The sequence below is a fragment of the Chelonoidis abingdonii genome, chromosome 2 (assembly GCF_003597395.2).
Source record: "Chelonoidis abingdonii isolate Lonesome George chromosome 2, CheloAbing_2.0, whole genome shotgun sequence".
NCBI classification, from domain to species: Eukaryota; Metazoa; Chordata; order Testudines; family Testudinidae; genus Chelonoidis; species Chelonoidis abingdonii.
The window spans coordinates 17559786-17578137 of NC_133770.1; the positions used below are offsets into that span (position 1 = coordinate 17559786).

The 18352-nt window shown below is 44.6% G+C and overlaps 1 protein-coding gene across 5 annotated transcripts in view; it reads right to left on the minus strand.

Annotated features, from left to right (window-relative positions):
* The window catches only part of PRKAG2 (protein kinase AMP-activated non-catalytic subunit gamma 2), a 403677-nt gene extending 385653 nt beyond the window's left edge, over positions 1–18024 (minus strand). For 2 of the 5 annotated variants that reach the window (XR_012655174.1, XR_012655175.1), the window contains exon 1: positions 16545–18024. Coding sequence is in view for 3 of the 5 variants with exons in the window: in XM_075062183.1 (XP_074918284.1) it covers positions 16545–16862 (318 nt within the window). In the remaining 2 variants the exon portion in view is untranslated. The remainder of the gene's footprint in view (positions 1–16544) is intronic. The other 3 variants (XM_075062183.1, XM_075062182.1, XM_075062184.1) reach the window with 3 other exon arrangements.
* Between the last annotated feature and the right edge of the window lie 328 nt (positions 18025–18352).

Here is an 18352-nt window from a genome sequence, read left to right on the forward strand (position 1 = left end):
TTAGTAAATGGAGGTTTAAGCATTTGGATTTTCACCAATTATGTTGCATGGTATTGATTATCAACTGCAGCTGACACATTCCAATCCAGAAGTGCCTACATTTTAGTAGTGAGACAAAAAATTCTACCAGCAGCTGAATGATCTAGTGTCATGCAGATGGATTGTGTCTTTTGTCTTTTTTTGCTAGACTCCTACAAGATTGTGACCCCTTCATCTAACTGATTTATAACAAGACATCACTGGTCACTCTCCCTCTGTAGTTAAGGCTGAATAATATTTTCATTCTATCCCAGTCTTCAATCACTCATAACATTATATATTTTTTACATTTCAGGCTAAATTTTTTTCATTCTTGGTCTCTCCCTGAAGAAAGATTGTTCCCTTCTCCAATCCCCCACCCCTTTTAATGTTAAAGCAAAAAAAAAATTCAGCCATAATTAGGTGCAGTGAGACCTGGATGAAAATTACATTTTCCATTATGATTTTTTTTTTAAATCTTGCAACTTATTTTTTCTTTTTGGAAAAAAGCTGATCGTTGCACGGTGAAATAGATGGAAATCGTCCTCACAGAAGAGAGATGTCCCAGAAAAAAATAAGTTTTGATTTAGCCAAGTTTGGAACATTTGAAAAAATCACATTCTGAGGATACTCAGTAGATTTTACCCAGAATGCTCATTAAGGCCCTGAACCTGCTGCACCACTGAAGTCAATGGGAATTTTGCTTGCATGCACAGTTAGGTTATCTTCACAGTCAACTGGCCAGCCACCTATGTTGTTGAAATGGGCAGGAAGAACTGGTGCTAAAGATACGACATCTGCATACCTTCTCCCTCACTGAGCAATGCAATGCGAGCAATGCATCAGTTGAGCCTCCCCCTCCATCTTAGAGGTGCTACACCTCAGTTCTCCTGTACATTTACAAATTTGCAGAGCGCTTCGGAATTCTCTGGCTTAAACAGCACCACATGAAATACATTTACCTGCACATTTAAAATGGAACCCAATTCCCCCAACAGAGTTTATTTTCAAGACAGAAGAGATTCTTACTACCCCAGTAAATTAACAGTTAACATACTTCACACTTCCTATTTCCAGTATTCAGGCAGCACTACCATATAAATAATACCAAAAACTTCTTAGGGATGTTTTTGGAGCTAACTCAAGTGACACACCCAAATGGCCACTACAGTTCTTTATCCTTACAGCCCAAGTCCCTTAATAACCAAGAGAAGGAAGGCAAGTGACTGAATGGTCTTTGAAGTAATACAAAACAAAACACAAACCAAAAAACCACACCACCACTAGTTCTCTGGCTGGGGCTTACACACATCCAGAACAGGGTATTCCTGTCACAGGAGTTATCCGGTGCAGTATGTCAGCCCTCCAACCAGCAAGCCTGAGCATATTTATTTTTACACAGCAATTTCCACACCAAGACACATTTCTATTCCCTCCCCCTTCTCACGCTTTTGTACTCCTCATCAACAATTAGCGGAAATGACTGGCTGTGCCTGTTCCCAGACATTTCTCTCCCCCTAGTGAGCTCTGAAGACCATGCAATATTTGACATGACAAGACTTAGAATCCATCTACAACAACAGAAAAAGACAAAAAACAAGGAGGTTAGTCCAATTTATCAGTTGGGGCTCGGACAGCAGTAGGTACCTAGGGCAGTGGGATTCATACATTTTAAAGTGTCTTTAGTCTCTCGGGACACTGGCCCAGAAGATGGGAATTTTAAGCTACAGAAAGTTTTTTGTTTAATTAAAAAACAGAATAAAGATATGTTTACTGAGTCAACTAGCTCTTCTGCTGGGTTTATGCCATTAAAGCAACACGATTTTAAAATGTAAATTAACTTTAGTACAGTCAAAATCTAAATCCTGTTGTTTTTACTTTAGAAGGAAACATGTTCATGCAAACGATCTGAAATACACCACAGTTCCAGAACTTGCTCCAATGTTGTATATCCCATTCCAGCAGCATGCACAACTTGCCACTCTGTAACATACACAAGTATGTATTCAATTTGTTATAAATAGCTCTGCGCAGGACACAATTGATTCTCTCTCACACACAGTGACAATACCAATACCGTTTTGTATCCGTACCACATTTTTCAAGATTAATCAAACTAAATGGACAAAGCTTCTGAGCTCGTAAAGAACCACAGAAGCTGGAGATGGAAAAGAGCTCTTAGATCATCTAGTTCATTTATCTGGTCAAGATTGGGTTGTTCCTTACAGTACATTTTTATTGTTTTCTCAGTCTTGTTTTTAAAGTCCAGAGCAATGTTTTCACTACTTCCCTTGGGAAAACTATTCCACTATTCCACAGATTCCCATGATATTCTGCTCAAATTTTCCCATTCCTATTAGTTATACCCCACGTACCACTCTAAATAATTCCTCCCCTTCACTAGCGTTAACAACCTTTAAAAATTATAAACTTATGCTCTCTCCCTTAGCTGTCATTGCTTAGCCGATCTATACACATGTACATAGAAAGACCGAAAGAGCAAAGTCATCCCACTAGCTCTTGATAGTTCAAGGAGAGACCAAAAGCAATAACTCCCCTCACAGGGCCCAGAAAAGCTTAAGCCCACCACAATTATTTGTGACATGAATCAGCCTGCAAGAAAAGCAGACATTAGCTCCTGGAAAATCCAATAAGCCAAAATATGTTTTAAACCCATACCTCAGTTTTATAGCCTCTCTTCTGGTATCTTATTCATTAGACTGTCTTCCATTAAGGTTATTCAATATACCAGGGTGGACAAAATCAATTTTTAAAGCAAAAAAAAAAAAAAAAATCAGATATTTTAATTGAAATTATATACAGGTTATAAAACTATTTAAAATTAAATTTAAAATTAAATGCAAAAATAATATTAAGCAGTTTATATTGCTGCCAAGTTTTAAAGAGAGTCAAACCACTGAACCAGTGGAAGTCACTGGCTAAGCACCTGAACCCTGAGTTGGCTGAAGTGCTAAGCCAGATTCTGACAGCAGTAGCCTCTTCTGCAGATGCAGAGAGAATATTCTTTTTCATTTTAGTGTATCCGACTACCACATTCAAAGTTAAAAAAACAACTGGGAGTGGAAAAAGCAGGAACGTTTGTTCTCTTCCTCCAATTTATGAATAAAGAATAGATGTGAGAGAATGAGAATTACTAGTTTTAAAGTCTTGAAGGCCATGGTAACAAGAAACAATCAGCTCAATCAACTAACTATTAAATCAGCTAGTATTAAATGCAAAATGTATTTTGATAAACTTTTTCTTATGTATTCAGGAACAAAAAACATTTTTAATTTAAATTTGAATTTCCATCCAAACAGAGCTTGACACAAATTGCAAGCAAAAAATGAATAATCTAGGAAAGAGTTCAGCTATACAATTGCTTCAATAAAGGCGTCCGTTATAGTGTATCCTCCTGGTTAGCACAAAGAAACACCATTGCTGATTTGCAACTTTACACTACATTTGGTTTAGTAACCAATGAGAATCAATCTTTCTTTAGGAAAATAACTAAAAGCAATGGTTTCAATCCTGCTTGCTGATTTAAATTATGATTAAAATTAGTAATTTAAATCAGTTTGATTTAAATCAATCCACCCTACAATACAGTGTCCGAGTATATTCAACGCTCATTTACTTTTAAAAGACAGCAATATATCACCTACCCAAATGGGCGGAGCTGGAGAAGATTTTTGCCTGAAGCAGTCCTACAGACAGCCTCATTCACTACACAATTCTGTCACATTCCCAGAGCATCCTGAAAGAGGCACAGGTCCTATAGTGCAATAATGTAATTAAAGATATCATGCAGACATCCAACAGGGCACGGGCAGCCTTAATTCTGACATTGCCTAACTTCTGAATTCTTGACTTTGCAATCTTAACATACTTTTAACATTTTTTGATTTGTTTGGAATGCATTTTATACACACACACACACACACACACACACACACACACACACACACGTGTGCAATACAGGATGTTTACTACATCACCAATCTTAAGTTTCAAGATAGCTACCCAACTTCTCTGGCACACGTTCAGCTTTAACCTTTGTCACTTTTTTTCCTTTGAAATACTCTATTCTGGAAACAAATCAAGCTGAAGGTTTAAGCAACAAGAATTTCTTACATTTTTCTTCCCTTAACCTCTTTTCATCTCTCCAAACCTAAGACGTTCCACTAAAGGTACATGCATACTCAGAGAAACAGAACCACTCATATGAGGCAAGTTGCTCATGTGGGTAAGTGTCTGCAGGATCAGGTCCTGAAACTGAACTCATTCAGGCAGGGCCCATGGTTCCATCTTTAGGCTCAGTTCCACCATCTTTGCTGATGCTGAACCATACCTTTTTCTTCACATATTGTCCTTTTGCTTTCTCTGAAATTACTTGCAGAGTAAAGCACTACTCCTCTGATTCCAGGTGGCAGAATCTGTCCTTATATTTGAACAACACCAAGCACCTTGTCTGAGCTTAACAATAATCTAACAAACCTAGACATCATGCAATGTAAAGTGAATTCCATTTCCGTGTGGCAAGACCACAGAGCCCACAAAGAAAATAAGTATTACAAGGCAGAGTAAAGACACAAACTTCTGTTCTTAGATAAGACATTTCCTCTTTACTTTTTACTCTTTTCAGTATTTCAAATTAAAAATCCCAAGAAAAGATTTAAATTAACAGTATTTTTGCATGTCTGGATGAAATCAGTTGAACAAGTCTGAAGGAGTTCAAGGATCCGGGACTCTTTAAATATACCACACAGATAAAAGAACTGAAATTATTTTTTTGAATTGCTGAATTACAGGCATAACATCATAAGGAAAAACACTGGCATGTGCTCTCGTGCCCCTGAATAACTCAAAGATGCATAAAGTGATTCTCAAAAAACAAAGTGTATAATTAAATTCTATTTGAATAAATTAAACTAGTATTAGCTTTACCTTGGACTAGCTGAGCAGAGGGTGAAGGGGGATTACTGGTCATCTTTTTATCTCCCAGCTCTCTTTGCATATGAGGAGTTCATTGTTTGTGAACAATGTCAGCTTAACAGATCAGGAGGCTGAAATCATCTCCCCACACAGCAGGTACAGCATAGACACCAGAGGAAGTCTGATGAATCTCCTGCACTGGATGGCTATTGGTCAGGGGTGAGGCAAGGGTAAGATCCTGTGGCAGATAGGAGGACAATCAGCAAAGAGTTGGTTACAGCTCCAGGGTGTCTGGGGACCCTGGGAGGAGTGTGGTGGTTTGAAGGCAGTTGGAAGTGCTGAGTGGGACACACAGGATGTAAGAATCTATAATGGTCTAGCAGATGATCTACCTTAAAACACTTGCCTCAAGTAATGATCCACCTATTGTGCTACCAGGGATTCAGAACAAAACATTGGTGTGTCCTACAGCAGACCCCATGGAGTGTGCAGTAATCACACAAGGTTCACCACACTGTCTCACCAGTATTGCTCAAACCTGCCCGAGTGGCATCTCTTCTGGATGTGGGGCCACCATTCAATGCTTGGCCCCTCTGTCCAGAAAACCCATAATAGTCCTAACTACTGTGATGGTTTGTGTGTTCTGGACACCTATCCACAAGGAACTGAACTGGGATCACCAATTCATTTCACATATACTATCAAACAGACGTCAGATGGTAACAACTTTCAGTCAAGTTGTTACCAAAACACTGGGCCTGCATGAGAGACTATAGGTGGACAGCTAAACAAAGAGGGAAAATGGTCTTGTGGTTAAGGCAATGGATACTACTCAGGAGATCTAGGTTCAATTCTCATCGCCATCATCTTTGCGTGACATGAGGCAGGTCACTTAATCTCTCCATTCCCCATCTATAAAATGGGGATAACCATATTTCCTTTCTCCTACCTCTTGTCTGTAGTGTCTATGGAGATTTTAAGCTCTTCAGGTGAGCTGTCTTACTGTGTTTATATACACCTATACATGGATATATACAGCTAGCACACTGGAGCCCCAGCCGCGATTGAGGACTGTAGGTGCTGCCATAGGAGGTAGCAAATTTTCATAGTAGCATATTGCTGCATTAAAAGGAGTTAATATTTCATTAGCTACAACGTTAAAACAATAGAAAGTTTACAGGGAACTTTGTTTTCCCTATTTGAGGGGTGGAGAACCTGAGCCCTCAACCATTCACCAACGCAAGGTATATACCTTCCCAGCCCCAGGCAGTAACTAGAGCACAGATCCAGATGGCTGGAGTGATGATTTTAAAAGTTCCTGATCCTCTGCCTCATCTTCTCCTTTCCAGCCTGAGCTACCTTTCTGCAGGCCATATCATTTAGTTCCCATTTCCACCACGAGAAGCTTTGATTAATACTCACTCAACAGTAGCAAATCCCACTCCAACAATCTGCTGTTCCAGAGGGAATTACTGTAGCATCACAGCATTTCATAATTGTTAGTGTATTTATTCTCACAACACCTCCATGAGTATTATTATACCCGTTTAACAGATGGGGAACTGAGGCACAGAGTGACTGAACTACCCAAGGCCACACAGGAAGACTGTGGCAAAGCAGGGAACTGAACCAAAGTGTCCCATGTCCAAGGCTAGCATCTAACCACTGGTTTATCCTTCCTCTCCTCAGGTTTGGAACTACTGGAAGATCAAGAGTAAGGGCTTGTCTACACTGGCACTTTACAGTGCTGCAACTTTCTCGCTCAGAGGTGTGAAAAAAACACCCCCCTGATTGCAGCAAGTTTCAGCGCTGAAAAGCGCCAGTGTAGACAATGCACCAGCCCCTGGGAGTCGCGCTCCCAGCATTGGTAGCTACTCCCCTCATGGAGGTGGGTTTTTTGAGTGCTGGGAGAGCTCTTTAACTTTAACGTTGCCAAGGTAAACCAACCCCAATTTTATTATTTACATAGCACCAACATCATGCTTGCTTGAAAAGTTGCCTGTAAAGTATCTAAAGCTTTGCTAGTGCTGTGTAAATTAATTATCATGTCTGGCTTTTCATAACATTGTAGGTAATGCATATATGTACCATTGCTCCCTACTGCTGGAATGTCAAATGTGTGTGTATATTTGGGTATGTCTATATCTATCTGTACTGTAGTACCTTACAAAGGGTCTCAGCCCTTCCAGTTCAACTATAGCAACAACAAACAGATTCTGTCTTGAGCTCATGGGATAGGTTCCTGTTTTGGAACAGAAAGTTCCATCTTCATTAATGATCATACAGTCTGTTCAACCATAGTGTAAGGTATAGCTGACAACCTGAAATATATGCTGCAACAAATCTGTTATACTTCCCGTTACGCCAACTCTATATAATGTAATTTGCCATGCTAAATTATATAGCAATGTACAAAACCCTAGCCACTATGCTTTAAAGCTAAACTTTAAGTGTCATAATTGAAGATAACAACAAAAAATGTGGATTGCATTTTGGTTCTCTATGAAGAAAACAAAACTCCCAAACTATATAGAATTCATAGCCTGAGCCCCACCACTCAGGGCTGAACCCAAAACCTAAGGGCTTCAGCCCTGGGTGGGGGGTTCAGGTCATAGGCCCCCTGTGTGGGGCTTGGACTTGCCTGTGTGTGTGTTCCCCTCCCCGACCCAGGGCAGCAAGCTCAGGCAATCTCAGGCTTTGGTTCCCCCGCCTGGGGTCGTGTGGTCATTTTTGTTCTCAGAAGGGGGTTGTGGTGCAATGAAGTTAGAGAATCCCTGATTTAAGAGATTATTTTATGAGTTAGCATTAATTAAACTGAAGCAGATACTGAGAGCGTGTAAACAGCTGCAGTCTAAAATTCTTTCCTCTAGCCTTCACCTTAAGAGTAAACCTATCAATCAGACAGCAGCAGAAATTGCCATGCCAAAATTATTGTTTCCACACATTATGATTACTAGAAAAATTTCAATGTTTACACAGCATCATGCAGCCAAACCACCACTATCTGTCCACATAAGGCCTCTTTTTCTTTCCATCATGTGCAAAATACAGGGGCGGCTCTAGGTCGTTTGCCACACCAAGCACGGCAGGCAGGCTGCCTTCAGCGGCTTGCCTGCAGGAGGTGCCCATTCCCGCGGATTCAGCAGCATGCCTGCATGAGGTCCGCCGAAGCTGCGGGACCAGCGGACCCTCCACAGGCATGCCACCAAAGGCGACCTGCCTGCCACCCTCACGGCGACCGGCAGAGCGCTCCCCCGTGGCTCGCCACCCCAAGCACGCACTTGGCGTGCTGGTGCCCAGAGCCACCCCTGGCAAAATATATTCCACTCAAGGACATCGAGTTCAAAAGACTTGTTCTTTTGCCTTCACAGCCCTACATTGCTCTGCCCCTCCCCACCTGTCAGGCCTTGTCCCTTACAACGGCACTCTCTTCCCCACCAACCTTGATGCTCCATTTCTCCCACAACCATCTCTGCATTGTCTTTCATGGCACCCTACGCATGGGGCACCTTCTGGTATAAATGCACTTTTATTCTGAAAAGTGAATATTAAATGGTACCTTACTCAACAGATCTGTCCAGCATATGTATCAAGAATCAGCTTTACTAACTTCCATGCCAGTGATGCTTTGGCTACTTTTTACTCCTGGGATTAGCCCTGTACAGCCAGCACAGAGAGGTACAAACTGGATTGTAAGCTGGCTCACATGTCAGCAAATTGTTGTAAAATTCTATTTGCGGAGTCAAATTCTGCTCTCAGTTCCATATGTACAGATCCCTTCAAGGTAGTGTGGCTGCACAGGTGTAACGGTGGACATAATTTGAAGTCCCTGGGACACACAGGTGCTACTAAGTACACAAATTAGCCCATTATTCACAGGAAAGAAAGAATACAGACTCTCTCTCAGATCTCAGGGCTGGGAGGCAGGGGGAAAAGAAGCATCTTTGTCATTGAGACAAACGTAATGCTCCATCATGCCATTTTTATGGTCACTTTTCCAAGTAGACCTGACTTTCAAAACTTCAGCATCACTGTCTATACCTACTGGCAAGAAGGACACATAAGCAGAGTCTTTCTGTATCTGCAGCATATCACTTTCTTATTCATACTTATCCTCTAACAAAAAAAATACTAAAAAATTAAAAAAAAAATCCACAGTAAACAACCTTATATGCTGCATAGCAGTACTTATAATGCAATGATTTAACCCTTTGCACCATAAAGACACACACTCCTCTCAGGCAAGAAATTATAAAGGATTCATTCCTCTTCTCACTCTAGCTTTCAGCAGTTCCTGTTCTGCTCCTGTTCTCTCCACAAACAGAGCTTCTCCCACCTCCCCAAATGATTAACTCAATGTGGTCTACCTCTCCCAATGGGCCAACCGCCTCAAGTTCCATGCCTCTGCTCAGCTTCCACCCCTCTCCTTGGTTCTTCCATGTGAAGGGCACATTCTTCTGATGCAGTTCATCTCCTTCCTGCTGGTCTACAGCCCACAGGAGCTGCTGGGGACAGGGAGGGTAGAAGGAAGTGGGCAGGGCAGATCAGGAGTGCAAACTGGGAGAGAGAGGAGGTGGTTGAAAGGAGCAACTGTACTTTTCCATAAGCCTAGCTGGTGAACAGCTTGTGGAATGTCAAGAAGCATAAAGATTAAGAGCCCTTGTCATTTTTTTCCCTATCTACTGTAATTGCAGTTGCTAATTCTTTTTATCTGATGCACAGGAGCATTCAGATTTCATTGTGAAAGTTCCAGGGCTTCTCATCACCTTCCTCAACTCTTTAGTCCATTAAGAGAGATCCGATTTCAAAACTGCAAGAAGGTAGAAGTTTCGGACATACTGTTTTCTGGGTCTCATGAAGATGACACAGAGACAGTTCCAGATTCCATTTTAGGGAGACATTTCCCTCTACTTCCCCCACTGAAACAGTCTCTCAAATAAGTTTGTGCTCCAGGGTCTCACACAGGAAGCAGATTCCCTCATTAGCTCCTTTGGAAAAATTCACTACTGAACACTTTCATCTGTTGCTGTCACAAATAACTCCAAGAATGGAGTGTTGTCCTCTTCTTGCCCAACCCAGCATTCATCTGACCAAAGTATATTCTACAATATTGGAAAGGAAGAATCATTTTATGAATATGATTTATTAACTGGAGAAACACTAGGTGGGTGAGGTAATATCCTGTATTGGCTCAACCTCTGATGGTGAAGAGACATGCTTTCAAGCTACACAGAACTCAGAGTGAGCTTATATCATGCTGCTTATGTCAGACTGAGCTTTGTGTACCTCAAAAACTTCTCTCTTTCACCAACAGAAGTTGGTCCAATAAAAGATATTACTTCACTCACCCTCTCTCCCCCATATCCTCAGTCCAACAGAGCTACAACACTGCAAACATTTATTATCTATGCAACCACTAACTGCTTTGCTATAGTGGAAAGCAAGAGATGGAGGGAGAGATCCTCAGCTGCTGTAAGTTGTCATAGTGCCACTGAAATCCATAACACTAAGAGAATTTACACCATCTGAGGATCTGCCCTGGGGTCTCTACACAATAACAGGAATAGGTACAGCATTACATCTGCTCCTAGAGATGGCTCCTTCAGAACTAAAGCACTTTGAGAAAGAAATGTGGGAAAGTGTGGAGAACTGCTGCCCATGCTACAGCTGTTCTGTGCACAAAAAGGTACTGTGGTCTCCATAGCTATTATTAAGAGACCTTCCCAAGTGGCGGAGAATATCACTACACCAACCTTTCTCTCAGGACAGGGGAACGGGTGGAAATAACCACTTCATTGGACAGGTATTTTGGCCTCATTGATTACTGTACACAAAGGAACAATGAAATTTTTCACTATCACAGAGGTCAGTAACCTCTGGCACGGGCTAGTTTGTTTACCTACCACGTCCGCAGGTTCGGCTGATCGCGTCTCCCACTGGCCGTGGTTCGCCACTCCAGGCCAATGGGGGGTGCGGGAAGCAGTGCGGGCAGAGGGATGTGCTGGCCGAGGCTTCCCAACGCCTCCATTGGCTTGGAGCCGTGAACCACAGTCAGTGGGAGCCACGATCAGCCGAACCATCAGACATGGCAGGTAAACAAACTGGCCCGGCCCACTGGGCTGCTTACCCTGGCAAGCCGCATGCCAGTTGCCAACCCCTGCACTATCACCTTCTAACATATTTAGGTCTAATACAGAAAAGTGCCAAATATCTGCAATTCCCACTCACTCAGCTGCAGTGGGTACTCAGGTGAAGATCTTGGGACAGACTCCACTCTTCATTACATTTAGTGTAAATTCAAAGTAACTCTATTGGCATCAGTGGAGTTACACTAGTGCAGGGGTCAGCAACCTTTCGGAAGTGTTGTGCCGAGTCTTCATTTATTCACTCTAATTTAAGGTTTCATGTACCAGTCATACATTTTAATGTTTTTAGAAGGTCTCTTTCTATAAGTCTATAATATATAACTAAACTATTGTTGTACGTAAAGTAAATAAGGTTTTTAAAATGTTTAAGAAGCTTCATTTAAAATTAAATTAAAATGCAGAGCCCACTGGACCAGTGGCCAGGACCCAGGTAGTGTGAGTGCCACTGAAAATCAGCTCATGTGCCGCCTTCAGCACGCGTGCCATAGGTTGCCTACCCTGTACTAGTGTAAATCCAAAGTAACTGAGAGCAGAATCTATTCCCTGTTTGAAGCAAGATGAAGTTACAATGACAATTTTTAATATATTCCAACATAACAATTCTGTAGATTTGTGTAAGAAGATTACACAAGGAAAGTATTGATCTCTCTGCTAGCAGCTCTGAGTCAGCAGACAATTGCATCTAGCCTTAGAGGAGACGACAATGCTTTTAAAATATGTACTAAGCAAGATAAGCTTGCAATTTATATTACTTATTCTGTTGCCTTTGAATGTTTTAAAAGGAAACTCTATAAGAGCTAAGGTATCTACATTAGAGATAAGCAACAGCCACAAAAGTTGAGCTCTGTTATCTGAACTTTGGCATACATAGAATTTCATTTGAAGCCATCTTTACTTTAAATGTATAGAAAGTATCTTTTCAAGATTTCAGAAAGTGGTACTGTGAATGAGAGAATATTTTGCCTCTTAATGTATCTCATATTGGCTTTTATAGTCTAGCTCAATTACTAGTTTGTCATTATAAATCACTTTGGTAATTGCAAGGAATAAGTTCATAGAGCACAGCCCAGTAATTTAGCAACTAGCTCCTCACTCTGCCATGCTAGAGAATCAAATGGTATGAGGTTTATCTTGGACTATCACAAATCAATTTAGCAGGTGATGGGGGCATCCAGTTTACAGGAACTCAGCAGACTGCCAACCATCCCAAGAGCAAGATTTGGGTGTCACAATGCAAATGCTTCACTTGTGCAGAAGGAGGGGGAGATTCAGCATGGAAAGCACGGTTTCAGAAAGAAAGAGTTTGTCAGACTCCTCCACTGCATCCTACAGTTCTTCGCCCAACCCTCTATTCTTGCTTGAAACGGACAAGAGCCTGAAATTCCCACCTTGGGTTGTGAGCCACAACAAAATGGCCTCTAAGGCTGATCAATATGTTCCCATTGTATTCAACCCCTAAAAAAGGAAACAATGAGAAAGAAGGAGAACATTTACACCTTCCACTCAGGAACAACTAATGTATTTGGTTTTCTCTGTACACCTAATTTTCATTTTTTTAAAGGCTTCTCTGCTTTTCATCAAAGCTTGTCAACTTTTTCTAGGTCAAGTCTTTCAAGTGGCGCAGATGCATCCTCAGTGTAAGTCTAGAAAGTATCACTGACTCCCAATTATATCAACTTTATTTCTTGTGTAGATTTTGCTCTCAATACTTTCTCTTAATATTACACTCTCCTTTATTTCACTTTCTGTTCACACCTTCTTAGTCTTTCCCTTGTTGCCCCTAATCTGAAGATCTCAATGAGCAAGAACTAAATGTCTGACCAAAAAACACGATCTCACAAGACACAGAAGAGGAGGATGAGTAAAATAAAAATGTCTGTCTGATGAAAGCTCCCTTGACAACTACAGCAGCAATGATAGGCACCACTGAAATAACAGGCATGATACTCCAAAACAACAGGAAAAAAAAAAAAAAAGTCTAAATTGATCTTTCCAAATGAAATTTCACTGTCAAGTGAGTACAACAAAAGGTTCCTAGCACAGCTGTATTGCCACTACAACAAAAGATTAAAACAACTACTGAAAAATACCACCAAATCTGAAACATTATGACCCGTTTTAGGAATACTATAGACCTCAACACTGCAGAAAGAGGAAAGGAGCCTATTGGTTCAGGGTAGGGGGAAGAGATCAGATCTTTGTTAATTTTTGTCTTGAATTGCTCCCAAATAAGTCAACAGCAAAATAGCTACTGAATTCACTGAGAGCAAGACCAGACCCGAAGAGAGTGTCTACACTGGGATAAAAAACTCATGGCTGGCCTGGCTCAGCTGACTCCAGCTTGCAGGGCTCAAGCTCCAGGGTTGAAATACTGCTGTGTAGAGGTTCTGGCTAAGGCTGAAGCCCAAGCAGGAGTGGAGGGTCCCACAGCCCAAATGTCTACACAACAATTTTTCGTCCCACAGCCCAAGCCCCACAATCCAGGCCACGGCTGTACCAGGGGGCTTTTATCCCCATGTAGATGTACCCTTAGTGGCATATGTGCAAATATCTACCATTGTCCAGGTGGCAACCTACTAAGCAGGCTCAACAAAGAGGTCAAGAAGTTAACGAACACAAACAATGAATGACCCTCTATCCCTAGAGGAGGTCCCTCTAGGACAAGACTGAGGCAACCCTGGGGAAGATGATGAACTTTGTGATTTAGAAAGAGAACTAGAAGCAGGAAATTAAATTTTATCTTTTTTGGAGGGGCACATTCTGGGCCCTCCCCCCATCCCCCAAGGAGCTCGCTCTCTCCCCTCCCCAGCCGGCACTGGGAGGACCTCGCTGCCCCCAAGTGCCACTGCAGGAGCTCACTCTTTCCTCTCCCCCAGCCCCTGACAGGAGCTCCCTCTGCCTTGCCTTTGCGTCCCTGGGGCCGGAGAAGTTCTCTGACCCTGGCCCCAACTATTATTGAGGGGGCTTTGCCTCTGGTTGCTCCCCTTGTGCACACCCCTGACTAGAAGCCAGAACATTTGGGTTCTATTCTTGGCTCTGTCAAAGACACTCTGATTTGGAAAAGTCATTTAATCCCTTCATGCCTCAACTCCTCCATGTATAAAATTAGGATAATTATAGCCACACTGGGGTGTTCAATGTCAGTAAGGTATTTTGAGATAATCAGAAGGAAGTTGTATTACTAGGGCTGTGGCAGAGCTTGGTGCCTAGACAGACACACATTTTGAACACACTAACATACTGTAGGGCCTTGAACCTGGGCCTGCCACATGACCAGTAAGTGCCCTGACCACCAAGCTATTGTGGGGTGAGACACTCAATCTCACCTGTGGAAGTTTTTCCACTTGGTATAAATAATTAAATAGTCACTACAGCAGGGACTTGACCCTTGTCTCCCACCTTCCAGGTCAGGGCCCTAACCACCAAGCTAATGAATCTGGGACTAGCACACACAAAAACTTTAAAAGGTTTCAGTTTAGCCACCTCATTATTGGTGGCGGGGGGGCAGCGGGAGAAATCAACCTCTCTCTCTAAATTTTCAAAAAGTCTCAGTTTCCTCCCTATATGGAACTGGAGATGTTTTTAAATTGTGAAAATTATCATGGGATAGGAAAACGGTTTCCTGCCAATCTGTACACTCGTCTGCTCTAGTATGACCATTCCTCTGCACCTACCATTCCAGCAACAGGTTGCTTTTATAAACATCTGAGAGGGTTCTGAGCTATCACCCTCCTGGAAATTCAGTTCTGAATTAGAGTTTGGGGGCTTCAGATTAGAGGCTCCAATTCAGTCTCACTGCAGAGATAGGTCCAAGTGCCAAAGCTTGGACACTTTCAGGCCCCCATACTGCTTTGAGCCCACCTCTCGTTAAAATACACTCAGACTGTACAGAATTGCACATGAAATATCAAATCCGGTTAGAACTGTGCCAAACAAAAATCACATGGCTAAATGAAGTGCAGAGCATGTTGTCTGCAGAGGGCATGCTCTCCTCTCCCTTTGCCCAGTCACATGCTGCAAGCCTGGCATTCTGCATGCAGCTGGGCTGGGTTTGGTTAGTGCATGAAAGGGAAGAGGTAGAGGATGCCAGTCCTCCCTCCCCAGCACTAGCCCAGCACCAAATTGTACTTCCTTTTCTCAGAGAGACAAGAGGAGGTGAAGTTATATCTTTTACTGGATCAACTTCAGCAAGTCAGGAAGAAGAGCTCGGTGTGGCGTGAAAGCTTGTCTCTCTCATCAACTGAAGTTGGCCCAACAAGAGAATACCTCACCCACCCTGTCTCTCTAATATCCTGGGACCAACACGGCTACAACACCAACAAGCAAACAGCCCAAGCAGGAACAGTATGCTCTCTCTGCCCCCACACCTAGGGGTCTACCTGTTACACAGGTCACACCACTCCCATAACTAGCTACTCTTCGTCTGTTGCATACACATGTTCACCCAGTCCATGCACTCCCTCCCCCGCCACACCTGAAAGCAGCTTATACTCTAACAACATACTACTTATAAATGCTAGACTTAGTCTTATCAGATGCAGACCTTGCCAACCCAATTTGCAGCAGCCTCATCAGCCAAGGGCAGAGCCCTCCGACCATCATCCAATCTGGTCAGAGGGCAGCCATCAGTGATCTGTGACATTGTCTGTCTTTGGTCAGGGTCGCATGTGGGACCCTCTTGGCCCCCCGTGTGAAGGTTGGCTGCACATTGACGCTGGCCTGTTCGAAATCGGTTCCGAAGGGCCCACAGCTCGGCTGAGAGGTAGCTACTACAGAACCTAATTAAAGGGAAGCTCCCTCCTCCTGACCCACACCAGGTAGAAAGACAATGCTGCATGAGGTGTGCAGAGGACCCCTTTCCCCAAATTACTGATTTTACGAGGCAGGATAAACATGCATTGCACAGAGGACACTCCTCTCCCCACCCACTCAACCTGTTGCGGCAGCTCGCCGACAGACAGAGCCTGCATGCAGGGCAGGGGACACACAGACACACACCCCCAGCACTCCGTTGCTGCTGCCAGTGGCAGGAGCATGCACTGCACGCAGGTTTCTCCCCTCTCATCGGCTCCCGAACAGCCGTTTCCCCACACTCCCCAGCTGTTGCTCCTGAATGCCGGAGGGGGGCACTTCTTCTCCACACACCCCCCACAACCACCACCCCAGCTATTGCTAAGTGACAGGAGAAGCAGGCACCGCCCAGAGAGCCCCCAAATCCTCTCCTGCTGCAGCTGCTACAAAAGGCCAGGAGGCGCATGCACCTTTCTTTACCACGCCCCCAACCTGTTGCTGCTAAATGGTGTGGGGTGTCCACGCTGCCCAGGAGTAACAGCCCCCCACGCGATGACAGGAGGCGTGTTCTGCCCCAGCTGCAGCGTCCGGACAGAGCCACTTCAGCCCTGTCATCGCCACGAAGAGGGGATGGGAGGGCGCAGAGGCACTTACTGGGATGTGCACTCGCAACATGCGTCTCTTCTGGCTGGAGCCTTTCCTGCTGCCGCTGCTAGAAGCATCTTTCTTCTTGGTGTCCATGGCAGTGCTTCCCATCCCGCTCAATAAGGCTTGACTCCAGAGGATGGCTCCTCTCCCACCACTGTCCACCACCAGCAGCCAGTCTGGGCTTGTTTTCAAACCCTCAGGAACTGGGGAGAAAGGGGGTGGGGGAACCAAAGGAGAAGGGAGGAGTTTCTTCCAGCTGCGGTTTTTTAAATGGGGGCTGGGAGAGTTGCTAGGGGCCCCCGTCTCCTCCAGGAGCAAGACCATGAGACATCCTTAAAACTGCTGTTCAGTTTATAACTCTTCCGCCCGTTCAAAAATATCCGGAGACTCTTGGTGGGTGAGAAAGTTTCCTCCCCTCTGCACAGCAAAGTGACATGTCCCCCATTACACGTGCCCTGGGGAGAAAGAGGAAGGTGCAAAAGTTGAGGTCGACACCGTTTGCAAATAAATGCAATCCCTGGAATCCGGATCCTGCGACGAGGTCTGTCCCCCTCTGTCAAGCAGGAGGCGGTGCAAGCGCTCCCTGAAATGCGCCTTCCTCTGTGCAGCCTCTGCAGCGAGGCAGGGCCACAGCGACGAGCAATTCACGCAGGCCTGGAGAAGGCGGTGGTGCAAACAAACATTGCAGTGTGGTTCCCCTTTCCTGCTGCGAGCCGGAATCCCAGGCAGGACTGAGGATAATCAGGGACTGGAAGTGCCAGGAGGCAGCACTCGGCCTCGAGGAGGAGGAGCTGCAAATGCTCCTGGCAATCTGGCTCTGCTAAAAACAAGAGGCTGCGCTTAACAGGAAGTGCAGCAAATCATAAAATACTTTCTCCCCGAGGTGACACTGCTCCCCTTCACATGCGTCCGTCTCCCGGGCATCTGCAGAAACACAGTGCTCCCGTCCAGGCAAGAGCTCCCAGGCTCCCGGATCTTCCCCTAGTAATTCATGATCTGACGGCGACCGAGAGAGGGGAGCGAGTGTTTGGGAGGGGGGCTGCGAAGGCTGTTCCTAGTTCGCAGTTGCTGATGCACCAGGGACTGGCTGGATTTCACCCCTTCACGTGAAAAAGAAACAGCGACGTTCTTCCCCGCCCCGCCCCCTAGGCAAACCCCACTCCCCGGGATTTCTCGGGCATGCCACAAATACAAGAGACGGGGATTGTGTTCTCCGGTGCCATCAACCCAGAGCCTGCAGAAGGCTCTCCGCACACACCCCCTTCCTCCTCCAGCCGCACTCCTGAGTCTCGCCGAGGGGCACTCTCACCACCCCTTGCTTCCAGGAGCCATCAACACAGTTGTTGCGCAATTTGTAACACTCACAACAACCTCATCGCTGCAATCACCACAGAGGGCCAGTAGGTGGCGGTGACCACAGGCAGCAGCAAGGCTCGTGCCAAACTATAAAATACCGTAACTCAGAGATCTTCAAAGCGGGGGCCTGGAGGAACATGGGGGGGGGGCGGCGCCTCCGCCACCTGGGGGCTCACAGCTGGACTGAGCCTCGCTGCACCCGGCTTCACAGCAGTATGCACCTGCCACACCGGGGCTGACAGGGGGAGCCCCACAGTTAGCTGTCGGGGGCTAGGGCTGCCAACTTTCTATTTGCAGAAACCAAACACCTTTGCCCCGCTCACTCCATCTCCCTTCGTCTGTCACTCCTTCTCCTCCACCCTCACTCACTCATTTTCACCAGGCTGGGACAGAGGGTTGGAGGGCAGGATGGACTCTGGCTGGGGGTGCAGGCTCTGGGGCCAGAGATGAGGGGTTTG